Here is an 18,925-nt window from a genome sequence, read left to right on the forward strand (position 1 = left end):
TCTGTTAATGTGGTTTTCGAACTAGTTGTATGCAAGTCATTAGTGTTCCTATTTCGTGGTATTTATATTGGGCTAATGCTTTCATTAAGTTTATATATGTATGCTGTATGACTCTTGGTTGCAGGAGATTTCAGGTACAACGCCGCATGAGTGCGAGGTTCGTCTTCACCTGGATTTGCAGGTTTGAGTGTACCTCTTTAATCCTTAGAGTTGGATTAGGTGGTCGTAAGACCCTAGTTGACCATAGTCATGCTCAAGTAAGCATCGCCAATCGTCGTCGGTATTCCCTTTTTGTTTGGGTTTGCGAATCGTTTGTCTGGTTGACCTTCTTGGTTTGCGTGTTTGGTGTGTATGGTTAAATTGATTAATTAATCCTTAGTATTTAATATGATTAAATATGTGTTTGTGCATTAAAGATTAATGGACTAAATTAAACAGGATTTATTTATGTGATTTATCATTAATCTGAATTGCTCGATTTAAATTGGGAGCAAGTTCAATTAAATGGTTAAATTTAAATATTAAATGTAATTTGTTTATGCCTACGAAAAGAAAGATTTAATTTTAATTGAAGTAGAATTAATTTTATCTTCTTGGCATTTTGGAAATAGAAAGGTTAAATTGAATTAATTGAGAAAATCAATTTTGAATTGAAAAGCAATTTAATTTGTTGATATAGCTGGAAAATAGTGATTTTTGGGAATTATTTTAAATAAAAGTTTTAAATCCAAAAATGAGATTTTTTGGTCAAACTTTTCCTTATAACCTAGACTTTTGGAAATTTTGGGGAGGGAAATTTTTTGGAGAAAAATATATTTTTGGAAAAATATTTTGGAGGAAATTTGGGGGTTTTGGGAGGAAGAAGGTTTCTGGAGCTTGCAGGTTGGGCTCTCCTTCAAATCCCTTCCAGGAATGCATATGGAGGTAGGAATTACCTTATTTGTCTTCCTTGTTACCAAAGAAATGGTCTGTGGTTGAAAGAAAAATGTTTGTTGTTAAAAAAATCAATCTTTCAAATTGATTTTAGATGTAATTTGGATTTGTAATTATAGAACTATGCTTATCAGCTTTTGTTTTTGCATAAATAGTTGAATCATTGTGTTAAAAATGGTTCTTTTTGCCCATATATGGATTTTTTGTTGAAAAATTTATTTGGGGTTTTGATATTCCTCAATTTGTTTTGGGTATTTGAAACCCTTGGTGATTCAAAAGAGGTATTCCCATCAATAATATGAAATAAAACATATTTCATACCAAACTGATTTTTATTGCAAATCGAAATTGTGTTTAAAAAAAAAAAAAGATGAATATTTTAGTCTTTGGGAGACTGTATTTTTTTACTGTGTGTGTGTTTGATAGTAAAAATTGTAAAAAATAAAATTATTTGTTTTAAGTCTCTGGGAGACTGACTGTGTCTTTTATTCACAGTAAATATATAAAAAAAAAAAAAATTATATAATAAATATTGGGGAGCTGCGTGTCCCTTTGGGAACAGCAGCGCTTCCCATGGGGGCTGCGTGCTCCCTTTGGGAACAACAGCGCTCCCATGGGGGCTGCGTGCTCCCATTGGGAAGCAGTGCTTTCCCTTTGGGGCTGCGTGAGCTCCCATGGGGACCACGTGGAAACCCCCCTCCCCTTACTTTGTGCACTGTTTTTTTTTATGCGTGGTTTTTTTTTAATATTTTTTTTAATCAAAAAAAATATATATAATATTTTAATATTATTTAATGTTAATATTTTAATTAAGTTTTTAATTAGGATTAAATGTTCATTAAATAATAAATTATCATTAATTTGTTATTAATCAATTGTATGATGGAAAATATACACTTATTAATACTCAAATTCTATTTTTTTATTATTAATGAGTATTTTTCTAAATTAAATACTTGATTGTTAATATTGGGTTTTTAATTATTAATTTGTTATATTTTATTAATCTTGGATTAATAAATATATACGTTAATTAATAGTTAATTTAGGTATTTGTCTTATTGAGGAAGAATAATATTTTAATTGGAAATTGTTGAAATTAAATATATTTATTAATTGACTATTTTTAAATAATATTTTATTCAAGAACATATCATTTGAGTAATTGAGAAGTAAATGAATATTTTATCATTGGAAATTTGGATCGTTTAAATGATATACTATTGGAAATTAATAATGTATTGTTTGGAATGTTGATGAGTTAATGGTATTTTCAATTTGTAAAACAAATGGTATAGTTATAATCTTCCTCTGTTTTGAGACATAGGCGAATGGACCATTGAAAATTGTGGTATTGCACTCACCTGGTAACAGTGATTTTTTCTGTCAATGCTTTTTGAAAACTTAGATCAATCAGAGAATTGGATCAACTTTTATGTTTAAATTAATATGGGAAAATATTGTCTTTTCCGGTTATTGCCTATGCGAGTTTAATTTTTGTATTCGCTTTTGCTTAAGTAATGGCAAGTTTTGATTTATTCAATTGGACCCTGTCGTATGGATTAATTTGGGTACATGTTCCAGTCCTCGGTTACGAGTTTGACTATTGTTTTGTGGTGGTGTCGTAGTTGATCATATCCTTTATATGGGTGTTGAATGATGATTCATGTTTGACCATTGTTGGTCAGGTCTCTGGTTAGAGTATCGTCAGTAAGTGTACCTCTTTTGAGTCGTGTTTGACAAAATGGATGTTCCCTCCTTTTTTAACTCTATTCGTCTGACCATGTGTATTCCTTGGTTTTTGAGTTCGTCTGAGTTTAGTCTAGTGTCGTATGGGAAAGTGGCTTTCGATTGGGGGTCGCGCCCAAAGTGGTTGTTGGGTAACTTGTCGAAAGTGAGTCTAATAAGTGATAACCTAACAGTAGATTAGAATGTAATCTCTAAGTAAGGTAATTGTGCCTCACACATGGGATGAGTGCTAACACAGACTAGACATGCTGTGAGAAGGCCTGAAATGGCAAACCATCATCCTTGTCTTCACGAAAGGATGTGTGGGTCCACATGAGGCTTGGATGGGCCGGAGGTTCGGATTAGGTTGCCAGGGTAACCCAGTGTATGGGGCCGGAACCTATGAAGACCTACCAGGGTAGCCATACCAGGTTGTGTGATGACACTTGTCCCTACGTTCACTTGGGTGTTGTTGTATGGTCTTGGTAGGAGCACCTTTTGTGGAGTCATCCTGTGATTTATGCCCTTGTGAGTATCGGTTTCATGTTAGACCTTGGGTGGTGATGACTCAGTTTTGTGAATGCTCTCTTGGACCTTTGTATTAGCTTTGATTATGTTCAGCTGGATCCTTTTCTTTTCAAGGATTGTTTATGTATTTATTGACGGATGTGGTCGTTTGTATATTGATTATGTTTTGCCTTGATGGCCGGATTGTAAGTGGTGTAACCTCATGTTTTCTTAACTTTATTAATTATCAGAGGTGTCTTGCAGTTGAGCAGACCCGGAGATGTAGCCCTTTAAGGGTGAGCTCCGAGATCATCTTGGTGTTATGTGATGCTTTTATTTCTTATTTCATGTATAGTGTTAGCATGTATGAATGCCATTTTGATCGAATGCATAAGTGGTTTAGATGAGATTTATCGTAGATGCATGTATGCAATCGTCTTTTAAAATGCAGTAAATTGGATCGTGAAAGAATGTAACTTAGAGTAATAGAATATATTCAGTTGTTGTTAAGGAAATTAAGTATGCATGAAAAGATCTCATATGTTTATGATGAAATTCTAGTGTGTTAGAATATTAGATGCATGGCTTATATTTCAATGTAAAGTATGAATGAATCTTAATGGATGAACCTTATCTTGTGAAATATATTTTCATCTTCTGAAAGAAATTATCCTTATTTAAGAATTATCTCGTTTTTAAGATAATCAACTTATGGGATTAATTGTGTGAGTTAAGTGAATTATGAAATTTAAGTAATCACGTTGGGAAACTCTTTAGGTATTAGTTGATGTCTTCCGCTATGTAATTTGAATCTTTGATATCTTGTTGTATCTTATTGTGGTGTAACTTTAAAAAAAAAAATTATTGCACTCCAATTGTGTGGTTTAGCTTTATCCCTTCGGGGTTTCCTGGTGGGGCATTACAGGAATGGTTAGGTTTAGGAGTGGTAGAAGTTAGGAGAATTTGAATTTAGAAATTTAAATATTAGGAAAAGGATAATTAATCTCAACAACTCATAAATTTGATTTGTTTTAATTAATTAGGGGATTAGAAGAAATTATTTTGGTGGAGGGAATTAATTAATTTTAATTAATTAATTAATTAAAGGGGTAAAATGAAATGAACCTATTTAATGAATCCTTAGATTTATTAATAAGTAGATGAATGAGAGATTTAATCAAATTGCTTAGTGAATTCAATTAAATTGGGAAGGAGAGATTAATTAAATAATTGCTTATTTAATTAATTATCTTCAGACCATTTTTAGGTGTATACATTTTGCCCCTCTTTGAAGCGAGGTGTGATGACGCGTTGATTCAAAGAATAATCTCATTTTGATTATGGTATTGATTTGATAGGATGCCCCAGCTCTTGATTGCTAAATTCCGGTATGATGATACCCCCTCGGGAGATCAATTGAGATAATTGATCTTTTGAGTTTTTGCAAGATTGATATCCCGATAGATTTGATTTGATTTCTGCAATTGTGGTTTGATGAAAATGCGAGGTCTTCGATTAGCTTGATTGCTTTGGTTGGTAAGATTGAAAAATCTCGATTGATTAGATTCAATCTGGTTTCAGGAAGGATTCATCCTGTATAAGACAACGATGATCAAAGCGTCTGGTTTCAGGAATGATTCATCTTGTATAAGACATGATCAAAACATTTGGTTTCAGGAAGGATACATCCTATATAAGACATGAATCAGAATCAGATCGCCTAGTTTCAGGAAGGATTCATCCTGTATAAGACGTGATAGAATTGATTAGGTTTGATTGATTGATTTGATTTGATAAGGTTGATAGATAAAGAACTAACAGTTTGTTGATATCAAGTTGCAGAAATATTTTGGATATGCTGATTGTTGGTTCTATTGAGAGAGATAGCACAAGAGTTGATAATATCATGAAAGAGATGAGTCGTCATTCTGATTGCGTAAACACTTGTGATGATACTTTGATGATTCCTGCGATAGATTTAACCTTGGATAAAAGGAGCTTGTAGGATCCCATGCAAGAATGAAATGCAAACTAAAATGCAAATGAAATGTAATGGAATGCAAAGCTATGACCGGACCAGTCACTGGATTATTTTGCATTTTTTGTCATCATTGAGCTTTTAAAATGTGGGAAGTGAGTGCAAACATCGATGGTATAATTAAACCATGATGACCTGAGCACTATTTTCTTAGATTTTGATATAGCAAGTTAACATAAGCATCGAGGTATAATTGAACCGAGATGACCTGAGTGTTGTTTGCATAAAACAGGCAGTATTAATCATTTCAATACGCAAATCAGAAATGTCTTCAATGATATTCTGATGATCATGTCCCGAGACAAATTTGCACAAATTAATGATTAATTTTCAGACAGTAGAGAAGAAAAATATCATGTTTATTTCTTGTTCCTCTAGTCCATGACATCCCAGAGTCACTCAGAAATCATGATAGCGAAAAGCAATATAGAAAAGTTGAACAATCATGTTACAATCATTATTCAAAAAAGATATTATCCACTGAAAAGTGTGTGATGTGCTTAGATTGACTTCGTGATAGCTTGATAGTTGATAGTTTGATCTTGTGTTCAATGTTGGATGTGTCTCAGTTTTCGCTTGATAAGAGTTGTCTAACTGTTTGGTCTACTTGTTTGATTAAGCTCAAAATGATCAAGAGTTTGCCCCCAGCTAGGTGTAAGATTTTGCCCCAAGCCTAGAAACAAAGTCGTTATGATATATCCAATGATCCAAACCATGGCAAGAAGCCACTTGGGATGTCTGTGTATGTAGAAAGGCTTATGATGGTCAGCGTTGATGGAAGAATGAATGCAAGCAGAAAAATGCATGAACTAATAGATGGAAGAGCCAACCGACAGATAGCGCCTGTTTGCCAGGTTTTCACCTTCTGTTTTTATTGCACTTTTTCTGATATTTGAATTTTTTGTTTTTCACTTTTTAGGATTTTTCTGATTTTTCAGACATAGAACTTCTTCAGGTGCATGCTATTGATAGGCTCCTCGAGTTGATCTCCATCTTGTGTTGATAATTGATATGCTCCTGACCCAAATACTGCTATGACCACAAACGGACCTAACCAGTTTGGTTCAAATTTTCTTTTCTTTTCTCGATCTGCCTGGTTGCGTGGATTTTCTTTTAACACTAGTTCTCCAATTTGAAAGATTCTTGGTTTAACCTTATGATTATAGCTCCGGCACATTCTTTGTTGACATACCTTTAGATGATCAAAGGCATTGTGTTTGTGTTCATGGATCAGTTCTAACTCTTGTAGTCTAGATACTCTTTGTTCTTCATTTGGGATGAGTCCTTTTAGTGATACACGTAGAGAGGGTATCTCTACTTCGATTGGCAATATGGCTTCTAATCCATATACAAGAGAGAAAGGTGTGGCACCTGTCAGTGTGCGGATACTAGTGCGGTAGGCCCATAGAGCAGGGTTTGGTTGGATATGCCAATCTTTCCCGGCATCATTCATTGTCTTTTTAAGAATTTTCAGGATAGTTTTGTTAGATGCTTCTGCCTACCCATTTCCCTGTGGATAATATGGTGTGGAGAATCTGTGCTGGATTGTGAACTTCTCACATAGCTCTTGTACATCTTGATTCTTGAATGGTCGCCCATTATCAGTGATAATGGTCATTGGTATTCCATAGTGACAGATGCTATAATTCAAGATAAATGCAGCAATTTGTTTTCCTGTGATATTGATGAGAGGTACAGCTTCAATCCATTTTGTAAAATATTCAGTAGCGACAAGAATGAATTTGTGTCCATTAGATGAGGAAGGATTTATCTTTCCTACTAGATCAAGTCCCCATTGACAAAAAGGCCAAGATGTTGCTAAAGCATGTAGTTCTTGTGCTGGTGCATGGATCAAATTCCCATGGATTTGACATTGTTTGCATGTTCTTGCTATCTTAAAAGAATCTCGTTCCATAGTCGGCCAATAGTAGCCCAAGTGTATGAGTTTTTTCAAAAGGGTAAGACCACTTGAATGAGTGCCACAAATGTCGTTATGGACTTCATGTAAGGCCTTCTCAGATTCTTCTTGTTAGAGACATCTTAAGAGAGTACCGTCTAGACCTCGTTTATACAGGGTATCCGCAACGAGAGTAAAATGTGAGGATTGGCGAATAAAATTTCTCTTTTGGTTTTTTGATAAGTCAGGAGGTAAGATGTTATCTTTCAGGTATGTGTAAGTTTGGCCATAGCGGGAGGAATCGTGTCCAATAAGTTGACAGATGGTTTGGGAATCAGGACAATTATAGGTGGGATGAAACAACTCTTCAACCAGGAATTCATAACGCTCTTGATTTCTTGTGTCTGCAATAGAGAAGCAAGTGTAGCCATGGCGTCTGCTACTTTGTTGTCATTTCTTGGAATCTATTCAAAAGTTATTTCTACAAAGTATTTCTTGATATCATCCACCATCTTTTTGTAAGGCATGAGTTTTTTATCTTTTATTTGATAGTCATCATTGATTTGATTAATGACAAGCTGAGAGTCTCCAAAGACTTGAAGTTGTTTAATGTTCCATTCTACAGCCATTTTGATGAATAGAATGTCTGCTTCTAATTTATGTTGTGTTCCTTTATTGATGCTTTCTCTTGATCCATGTTGTGTTCCTTTATTGATGTTTGCTCTTGATCCATGATGTGTTCCGTTATTGATGCTTGCTCCTGGACTGATATTCGGGTGATGTATTGTAAGATATGGATCGAACCCTGGAATGTCTATATATGAACAGGTAAAATTGGCTTGCCATATTTTGAATGATTCAAAATATTTCTACCTTGCTGGTTCTGATAAAGAGATTGTTGTTGGATGTAGATCAGTTGTTCCAATGATAGTTGCATCTGCTGGTTCTATTAGGATAGATGACTTCTCTTGATAAAATTTTGGTAAGGTGTCAAATCTCCCATCTTCCGGCGCCTCGAGGAGGTTTTCACCGTTAGATGCGTCCTTTGTTTTTACTTTTTCCTGGTCTAATGTTGCCAAGAAATGGTTCAATATTAGACCTAATATTGTTTTCTTGATTTTCAATTTTGCGACTAGGAGATTTGACATCCATTTGACTTGAAGATACATTAACGGAATCCCTAGTGAAAATTGTTGCGGGTTTGATTTCATCAAGATATAAGGATATGACATGGTCATTAGGAAAGGTATCATTGGTGGTATGTCCTTCATTTTCCTAGTCCATAGGTTCAGGATAGCTTAAGGATAAAGGATCTTTAGGTTGAATCATGTCAAAGATATTTGGGGTCATGATCGAGATGTCAGAGCTTTCAGTATGTATTTCCATGTCTAGAATGGTACTCTCATTAGAATGACCTCGTATAAGAAAATCCTGATCGTCCTCGGTTAAGTCCATGTCAGTTGAATGTGATTCTGATTCAAGTAGGCTAGTTCTTAACGTTTGTTCTGCATACGTGTGAACTACATCGACTACTATATCTGTTTCTTCATCCCTTTCAATTTGAAGTTGCTCTTGTTTGTTTTTCCATGATAGCAAATATTCTCTGTTTCCTTGATCTTTTAGCTGCATTTTTTTTTCCATGTTTGACAAGATTGATGCAAATGATTGTTCCTTGGATTGTGTGCTTGAAGGTGCTACCTCTTTGTTATGTGAAACAATGACCTCTTGAGCTGATTTCAGATTATTACAACACTGCAATAGATTTGAGTCTGCTAATATTGTGATTTCCTGCCCATTGTAGGGAAATTTTACACATTGATGACATGTTGATGTAGTAGCTTGTATGTCCTAAATCCATGGTCTCCCCAAGAGTATGTTGTATGGTAGGTCCAAGTCTAGAACTTGGCATGGTGTATCTTTTTGTAGAGGTCCCACTATGATGGGTAATATCACCATTCCTTTAGATGAATGTTCTTCTTCATTATGTGCTTTGATTTTGATCTTTTTCCCAAGATCAACTGCATCGTCTGAATATCCTAGAGCATGGACAAGAGTCAAAGAGCAAATGTTCAAGCTAGCTCCCCCATCTATTAGGACACGTTTAACAAGCGTTCTATGAATGAGGACTTCAATTTGCAAGGAAGTGCTATGGGGATTTTGCAATGAATCAATGCTTGGATATGAAGGAGATGAGCTTTGAATAGGATTCTCTGAAATAGGTTTGATGGCAATCATGGATATCCCTTGGGAAACTTCATCTTTGGATGTATCGTTTGGTGAAGATGCTATGGAAGGTTCTTGTAAGCTTTCAGGAGGTGTAGGAATAAATGCCTTTGGATAATCAATTTGCTTATGGATGGATGGATCATTGTTAGACATGCGATTTTGATCTTCTTTAGCCAAATCCTTTAGGGATCTCTTTAAGAGGTGCATAAAAGAGCCACCTTTCTTTTGAGATATATTTAAATCCTTGTGAGGTTTTAACAGAGTTGGATTTTGATCTTGAACTTGTTTGATTTCTCTAATATGTTGGTTTGTTTTGTTTTCTTCTTGTGTTTTGCTTTGGTATGTCATGTTGATATGATTTTCAGCTATTTCAAATGTTTTTGTGATCTTATGTCTGTGCTCTCTTGTTAAAATGGGCATTGTGTTTGATATTGTGCTAAGATTTGATTGTTTAAAGTTTGTTTTGGTAAGTGATCAATAGTCAATTTCAAGGCCATAGAGTGATATGACACTAAAAGAGGAATAAAGTGTTTAAAAGTTTGCAAGTTTTTCGATCTTCGGTTTTGGAGTGCAACGGTGATTATTTGATAAGAACCAAGTCCAGTAGGAACGATCTATCCTACGATGTGGGACAAGATTATCCTGACCAAACATTTCAGTTTCGTGATAAAGGATGATTGATCCTGATGAGAAACTATGTTTGAATGATCAGTTTATCAAAGAGGGTGATAATGCACTTTGAGATATTTAGATCTTAAACTCATTTGGGGTAAGCACTTGAAAATCTTGAGGTGTATATTTTCTAAAGTCTGATTTTGACGGATGATAACTTGACCAAGCAAACCAAGTAGACAATCTAAGCACGGATTGACAGATAACAGGTGTTTATGCTTACTGCAAATTGATCAGGCAGAAATGATAAATCTGAAATAGGCATGCAAGACATAGTTTTGGATTGACATATGCGGAGTTTTGTACGACAGATTATGCGGCATAGAACGACAAGAGATACAAAACAGAACGACAGACTAGTGACTTCATGTGTAAAGCAGTGTTTCGTATGACATAGAACCTTGACTTGTACGACATAAGATCAAGCAGTACGACAAAGAATCCTGACTCGTACGACAGGTGTTTGAACAGTGATAAAAATTGTTTGCTTGTTTGAGTTTGGGTCACTGAATTTTGATGTTTTACTTTGGTTTTCCAGTTTTAAGTGTCTGATTTTTCAATTTAGGGATGAATACACAACAAATAACATGATGTGATACATGACTCTCAATCAAGCTAAACCCTAAGGAAGTTGGCTGAGAATGAAAACCTTTGCTTGTTGATTTAGGTACACACCCAATAGCTAATCAGAATACGGTCGCTGAGCCTCACGCAATGGATTCTCAACGCCGTATTATCCGACTCCAAATGCTAATGGGGGCACGATATGGCAAGTGTCTTGGGAGAGTTACTATCTCTCTTGCACAAAGATTATCACCCTTTCGGAGGTGAATTGGGTAGCTTCTATTTTAACCGACACTAGTAAGGGATCCGTTCGGCGCGTCGGGGTACAAACTCAATTAAGAGGTCTCCCAGCCTTGAAAACCAAGGTTTGGTATACCCGAAGGTACGGAGGAGAGCTATTCCCGAGCACTGTCGTTGCTTTGATTTTCATCAAAAACACATTTATTTTATAGTGGGTTGGATTACTTGGTGTTAGCCATTCCCACTTAGGTCGTTCCCCTCTCACCGGCCTTAAGGGCTAAGAGTTAATAACTCCTCGAGAGGGCAGGCCTGCTAAAGAGATGCACTAATGAAAGCAAAAAGATGAGTTTAGCTTTCTGATCACCTAAGAAAGGTGAGAGCATACTCGCCTATCATCACAAGCACACAAGATATGATAGTTCATTTCTTTAAGCCCAAATTGAAGTGTGCCTAAAAATCTTAAAGAATACACAAAAATTTTTCTTTTTGTTGAATCCTTAGGCAACCTGCAAAATAGATCCATTAGTAGTCATGATTGTGTTTTGAATTTGTCTTTGACAAGCGTATCTTTGACAAGCGTCCTGCATAAAAGAATTAGGCTACAAACATCTCATAGACATAACAAGATTAGCATTAGTGATCCGAACTATGAAATTTTCAGAAAAAAACTTTAAAATTTTAGCCTAACTTCAAATAGGCATAACTTTCTGCTCGAGACTCGAAATTACAAGCCGTTTACCTCGTTGGAAAGGTCTCCAAGAGTTCTAGATGCAATTTTCAAAGTGCATGGCTTTTAGCCAAGCTCTTTGGGGACTCTAGGGGGCTAAAAATGACCAGAAAGCCTTCAAAAACGCAGATTGCCGACGTATAGACAAATTTGAAATTTCTAATTTGTAGTTTTTTCAAAAATTCACAGAACCAAAGACTCGTACGACACAAATTTGCAATTAGCACGACAGAGGATTAAACTTTACACAAAGAGCAAAACAGACTCGTACGAGACAGAATCAACCTAGTACGAGTAAACAATTTTCAAAGCAGAAACTCGTACGAAAATGATTTAGCTATCGTACGATAGTGAAAATAAACTCGTACGACAGAGGATCAGCATAGTACGAGACAAGAATTTGCAGTTTAAAATCTCGTACGAGTCAGGATTATACCTAGTATGAGTCAGGATGAGGTATTGTACGAGACTAAAAGGAAGTTCGTACGAGCCAAAAAGGCAACTCGTACGACAGTCTGATTCTAATCCGGCAGAGATGAAGTTTGAGGAAGCTTGGGACGTTGAAAATGATGATTTCGGCCCCACGGTGGGTGCCAAAATGTCGTGTATTTGTGTGGTGTACCTGTACCTGCAACCACAATGCACTCAATAAATCATTATAAGCATGGTTAGAAGATTTAAATCAAAGACATGTAAAACCATAGCTAATCGACTTATTGCTTCCTAGTAAATGCGAGTATGAAAAATGCTCTCAGATCGGATTATGCAAAATTCAGTGACTTGACTACATTTAGATGGAGGATTTGAATGCTAAAAATGCATGATCTAGCAAGAATAGCATGATTAAGCTATATGAATGCATTGATTGATCTAGAAAATGAACTAGAATGAAGATGCAATTAAGCTAAAATGAGCATGATAACATTGCTAAGAAATGATAAACTAGAAGCTAGATGCCTATAGTAACAATGCTTAAGCTATGAATGAGATGGGATCCATATTGCTCAAAATGAGGTCTATTTATAGGATTTTCCAAGGCTAGGGGTGAGTTGGCATAAATCAACGGTTGAAATTGATCTGAAGATATCAATGGTTAAATTGGAGGAGGTTGGCAAAAGGGGTTGGATTGAAGGGAACATTTAGTGACAAGTGTCACAAGGTTCTAAAAGATGTTGGATGAAAGGGGACATGGTGGTAGGTAGAATGGGTTAGGTTTAGGAATGGTTAGGTTTAGGAGTGGTAGAAGTTAGGAGAATTTGAATTTAGAAATTCAAATATTAGGAAAAGGATAATTAATCTCAACAACTCATAAATTTGATTTGTTTTAATTAATTAGAGGATTAGAAGAAATTATTTTGATGGAGGGAATTAATTAATTTGAATTAATTAATTAATTAATTAAAAGGGTGAAATGAAATAAACCTATTTAATGAATCCTTAGATTTATTAATAAGTAGATGAATGATAGATTTAATCAAATTGCTTGGTGAATTCAATTAAATTGGGAAGGAGAGATTAATTGAATTATTGCTTATTTAATTAATTATCTTCAAACCATTTTTAGGTGTATACAATCAATAATTGCAAATCACTACTTTTTAGTATTTCATCAAAATCTTGTAAATTATTATATCAATACGATTATCAAATTAGTAAAACGAGCTAAAAATATTTAAAAGATTATTACAGGTTATTATCATTTCATAACCGTTGTGTTCATGGTTGTTTCTAAATGAGCAATACAGATTGAAAGATGTTTGCACTTGATGCAGTCCTCTTCCTCGACAGTTAGAATAGTGAAAAAGCTCAGGTCCTGCCTAGCTTCTTAAAACCTGATTCAAGGTTACCCTCGTCAACCCGGTACGCTATAGAGTTTCTGGGTTACCAATACTATAGAGGGCAGGTGCAGGTGCTTGTTAATAATATTTCGTTGGGACCCAGTTCCATCCATGTTGCCTATTCAAAGCAGGGAGATCTTCTACTTCAACAGGCTATCACAACTTCCTTACTCCTCGAACTATTCCTCTAACTCAAATTCTTAGCTTGAGTAAAAGAGAAGGCTAAAGGTATGGAACATCAGTACTTCAATTATTTTGACCACTACAGGTTCTAAGTGACAAATAACAAGCAGGTTGCCTACTTTTGAAAATTTAAATTCATATTAGGTCAAAACATGGGATTACATTTGAAAATGAATATGTTCATCAGTAAATTTTTCACAAATATTCAACCATCAGTATGAGTCCAAGTCATGAAACAGTCACTCCTAAGTCATCATTTCCCTTATTGTTTTTGTAATGTACTATACAACTGTAGGAACATTTCATAAGGAAAGGGATAAGTTATCCCAAAAACGATCTCACTTTCTGGAAAACTAGGTCATCGTATCACTCAATAATGATTTATCCGAGACTGATTCAGACCTTTCGTGCAACTAATCATTCAGTAATTCTATCCAAGGAGATATCTTTTCAAACTACATTCCTCTCGTACAGAGAACAGCTTATGTTGTAAAGGCTGCGCTTCTCACGGGCCTTAGTACCCTTGAAGATTGAGACGGTTATTTTTTGACATTGTTCTTCCCTTACCCTATTTACCGTTAATGTCTAGAGGTTTACGCAAGACTACAGAGTATATAGCAGTATAAAGGAGGATGTCTTCATATGTTACATATATCTAGTCTATTTATTAAATACAAATATATATCAAACGGTGGTTGTTCAATTAGTTGAGTAGAATTAGTGAGAATGATGATGTCTTTTGATTACTCCATCTACATGGTTCAAACTCCAAGAGGCCCAATAAATAAGGGAAGAGAACAGAATCTTCTATCAAACGATTTTGACAACTCGATCCAAAAATAAATAATTTAAATTGCAATTAAAACTCATAATTCTAATTCCATTCAACACACCAATAAAAACTCTTTCATAAAATGACTCTAGCAACTTAGATAGTCCAACATGAATGCCCTCCACGCATCTTTCAGTCATTGCTTCTCCACATCTTCAAAAATGAAAAATTTAAAACATAAAATAATTGAAATGGCCCATGCTGAAGAATAACAACAAACATTCTCATTTAATTATCCATGCCTAAACATCCTTTAGGCTCTAATATCGTGTTGAAAATTTATAGGAAAAAATGCTAAAAGATATTTAACCATAACAGCACAACTAATAACACTGAATAAATAATCACAAATATTAAGTTACTCGGGATGATCACCCATACAACATAATATGACTTCTATAATACAACACAATATAACTTCTATAAAGCTTTCCTACCCAAATCACTTGACAACTAACCACATCATTAAATCAATAAAATGACTTTATTACCAAAAAATATTTAAAAATATGAACTTTAATTTCCAACACCCCTAAATCCCAAAATGTCCAAAAAAATCACCCAGACCCAGAATCTCCCATCTCCCAGCATCCCCATGGAATACTGTTTAAAACATGATTATGTTTGATGCTCAGTTGCACTCGAATACCGTGGATGTACTCGGTTACCATAGAAATCTATAATGCCTCTTCAGATCAATTACAAGCTCGCCTTCCTTGAGTCATTATGACAGTCGGGTGCTTTGTGTCAAGCCTTTCCCTGAATATGAAGAATGTAGAATAGCCGGACAAGGGCATGTAGGGTAGATAATACTATTAAATAATGAGTTCGGTCTATCAATGATAATTATCATAGTAAGAAACAGTAACTCTTACTCTTTGAAGATTTATCACTCTGTTAAAATCACCATTGCTGTATATTGCTAACGCATACCATGAGATGATTCAAAACACCATTCCCAAATAAAATTTGAGACAGTCAAAGCCTATAAGAAGAGATGATGACTGTATTTTAAGTTAGTGCTAAGACAGAGGTACTAAGAACCTATTATATGTTACATTTCATGTTTACACATCAACCATAAAAAAGACTCAAATCTTTGATTCCCACGCATGTAATTAGTTTTCACCTTCATACTGACAGAAGAATACACCCATCTGAACTAGCATTAATTAAATAATAATAATTAATAAAGAACGGTAGTGAAAGCAAATGCAACCTAAGATAGGCAAACATAATACAATAGTTTCTTCAACAAAATGAAGTAAATAATACATAAAATCTAAGAAACCAAAAATGTGTTCACCAAATTCATTGCAATAATCAAGTGCCCGACTGCTTACAAGTTAAACTCGTCTCAATGGCAAGAAGATCAGAATTAACTCTCTAAGTTCAAACTTGATTATATTCATCAATCTTTAGTACTATTATGTAGTGAGTTTATCATATTCAGCATTCATTCAAAAAAAAGTGCAACGTTATTTGAAAAGGTTTTGCTAGTGGGTAGTATCCAGGCATCTGAAGTCCATCATTAGACACTTCCAGCTTGATATTTTTCATTTAAAATGTGTGGATTTATATGTGTTTGGGCTCTGGGGTGTCAAATAGACTTGTAGTAAGCTTATTGTTATTAATTTTTCTAGGTTTGGATGAAAAGCTGACTAGATACAACGCTCGAAAAAACAAACAATATGAAAAATGCCACAGCTAGCTCATGTAAAGTTTATCTGAAACCTTAGTAATCAATTTGAAAAGCAAAAGGTCTCACATATGTATGTAAATAGCATAAGCACATTTACAGTTAAATCAACTCTTAATGCCCATGCATGCACAATTCAATATATCTGAAATAGAACCAGAAGTTTGTGATTTAATAGATTTATTTAGGAAATGCATGAGTGATTGATCATGGCGCTGAAAAAATCAAATTAAATTCACTTCAGAAAATATGACATCGAATGATATGTTACAACAAAATCTGATCTATTCTGTGATGGATATAAGTTATAACAATAGAATACAATTATATTTATGTTCAGGCTAAAATCCTACTCATTGAAAAAGATATCATGTGAGCATAAGAAACAGTACAAGAATTTGACCCATTGCTTGCTCCATATTGGCACACAAATACAGCAGAAACCTTCTGTTCTTCTTTATCCATGTCAGAAGCGCCCTACCCTTTCCATTCCTGAATTTTATCTCCACTCTCTATCTCATGTCTTCAAATGTTATAGCATGGTAGCTCACAATCATACTCAATGTAAGAAACAAAAAAGTCAAGTGTGATAAACAAGGCCCATGCTATAAGGGTAGTTCAATTTCCACAACTTTGAATTATGAAACATAAGAAACTCTAGCTGCCATACTAGCAACCTGGGACTGCATCTGTGCAGCTCTCACTTTAGCCGCAGTTGCACGGTGAAAAAACTGTTCACGAGACAGTGCTCTCACATTCTTCAAATAAGCATCGACAGGAATTACCCCCTCCTGAACAGCTTTATCTAAGGAATATAAAATGTCTTCAATAGCCAGATCTGCAGCAGTACTCTCAAGCATCTGCTTCGATAAAGTATCACAAGGCTCAAAGACATCATCAATGTCAATAGCATCCTTCTTTTTATCCTCATTAGTCCTCAACCAGGTTTCCAAGACATCAGTGTTAGTGAGAATAAGTTGCAGTTGCTGCTCTAACCCTTCTTTCTCCTCCTGCATTTCTCTCAATCCGCTCTCAAGTTGCTCCTCCCTCTGTCGCAATACTGCTTGGGTATTGAATAATCCATCCATCTCTTCCTCAGTTTTTTTCCTCAATTCAGCCATGTCATTGTGCAACATTTCTACCAGTTTATTGATTGCATTCCTCTTAAAGACTTCTGATGGATCTTCCATGTGGGGAGGCCTCTGGGGGGATGGGGGAAGCCTGTGATTGTTGTAAAGGTAACCACCCCTAGGTGCAGGTACAGGGGGGCGAACAAGGGTACCTTGAGCATTAGGATTAGGACCATGAGGTAATGAAGTGGGTGCCATGTGAGGACTCTGGATTGGATTCATGTGTACAGATTGAGCAGTATGAGGAGGAGGAGAAGGTGAAGGCCTAGACTGTGGTGCACTCTGTTTTGTATACAGGGGAGGATCCTGGCCAAACAAGAGGCTCAAGTTCCTAACTAGATCTGCTAGATTAGAGCTAGGAAATACCCATGCTTGCAAATAATGGATTGAGACCATACCTGATGCATTGACATGTGGGTGTCCCCTCTTGATGATCATGTCCCTTGTGGGTGTCACATAAACACAGGGAGCCTGCCTGGGGTATGACTCCAGAAGCCAAATGATAACAGGGATGTTGTACATGACCTCCTGATAATACATGGGCACCGTTCCCTCTGCCTGCAGCAAATTCACCGTTCTCCCATCGTTGTGACTGAACATTGCAGTCTTAGCCTGGAGACTAGGAAACTCCTGAATCACAGAGACCAGATGCTGCCTTATCAGCCATTTTACATCCTCATCATAGGGTAGGGCTGAAGGGCCCCTTTGCGAGAGGACACTGTTTAGGAACTGTACCGATGAATGGGTGCTCTGCCCTGTCATGGCGGGCATCATGGCGACCTACACTGATTCGGAGAATGATACAATTTTCATTCAGAGCGCCGCGTTTATATGTGAAAAATAACCGATAGTCAGAGAATACCCTAGGATTGACTCACCACCTCCAATTTGATATGTGACAAATACCCATCATTCCCCAAGCATATGTCCACCTAAAAATTTATTATAGGGTTTGAATTCAATATACAGATGTTCCAGTTGCCTGCTACTATTACGAAACCCGAGAAAGGCCTCAGATGCTCATTAGGCTGCAAGAATTAGACTAATAAAATTAGATATATTCTTTCGATCCAGCCACTTGGAGAGAATTCTGGATTAGACCAAATTGGGAAAAACTGCCCTATAGAGAATTCCTAAACCAATTTAACCCAGATGGCCACCAAGCGATTGAAGATGCTCTGTTAATCCTACGCATAGGATTTTAGCATTGTGATGGTGAAAATTCCACACCCATTGATCTGGCCCTAGAAATGAATCCGGAGAATAGCTTTTTTATATTAGGATATAGAAGTAGGTGTGCGGAAGCTTTCTTAGATAGCCAGTTGTAAAGATTGGGAGAGAGAATTCTAAAACAATGATCTTCAGTCCTTCTAGGATCTAGATGTTGTTAAGGTAAAAATTGATATTCACATACCTATTAGGTTTTAAGTTTGAATCTTCGCAAAGTACCTTTTAGATGATGATTTAGATGAAGTTATAGGTAAGTGTACAAATTCGATGAGATGGATATTTATAAAGGCAAAGTTATGAAATTGAAATATGAATGTAATTTTATTTAATAATTAGTTGTGTATGATATATTATTTATAAAATAGTGAAATGGTAGTAGCTATTTTTCATACAAAATGGTACTTAATAAAAAATACAAATTTGCATAATACAATAATTTTTCAGTCATTTTTTGTATTTTTATAGCATTGAGAAGGTAGAT

The 18,925-nt window shown here is 35.5% G+C and overlaps 1 protein-coding gene across 1 annotated transcript; it reads right to left on the minus strand.

Annotated features, from left to right (window-relative positions):
- Nucleotides 1-16,284: 16,284 nt before the first annotated feature.
- Nucleotides 16,285-18,626, minus strand: LOC131067762 (protein ELC). Its single transcript, XM_058002898.2, has one exon. It carries the CDS (start codon nt 17,986-17,988, stop codon nt 16,723-16,725), a length of 1,266 nt encoding a protein of 421 aa, XP_057858881.2. The 5' UTR covers nt 17,989-18,626; the 3' UTR covers nt 16,285-16,722.
- Between the last annotated feature and the right edge of the window lie 299 nt (nt 18,627-18,925).

This window comes from Cryptomeria japonica, chromosome 5 (genome assembly GCF_030272615.1).
Source record: "Cryptomeria japonica chromosome 5, Sugi_1.0, whole genome shotgun sequence".
In the NCBI taxonomy this organism is placed as follows: domain Eukaryota; kingdom Viridiplantae; phylum Streptophyta; class Pinopsida; order Cupressales; family Cupressaceae; genus Cryptomeria; species Cryptomeria japonica.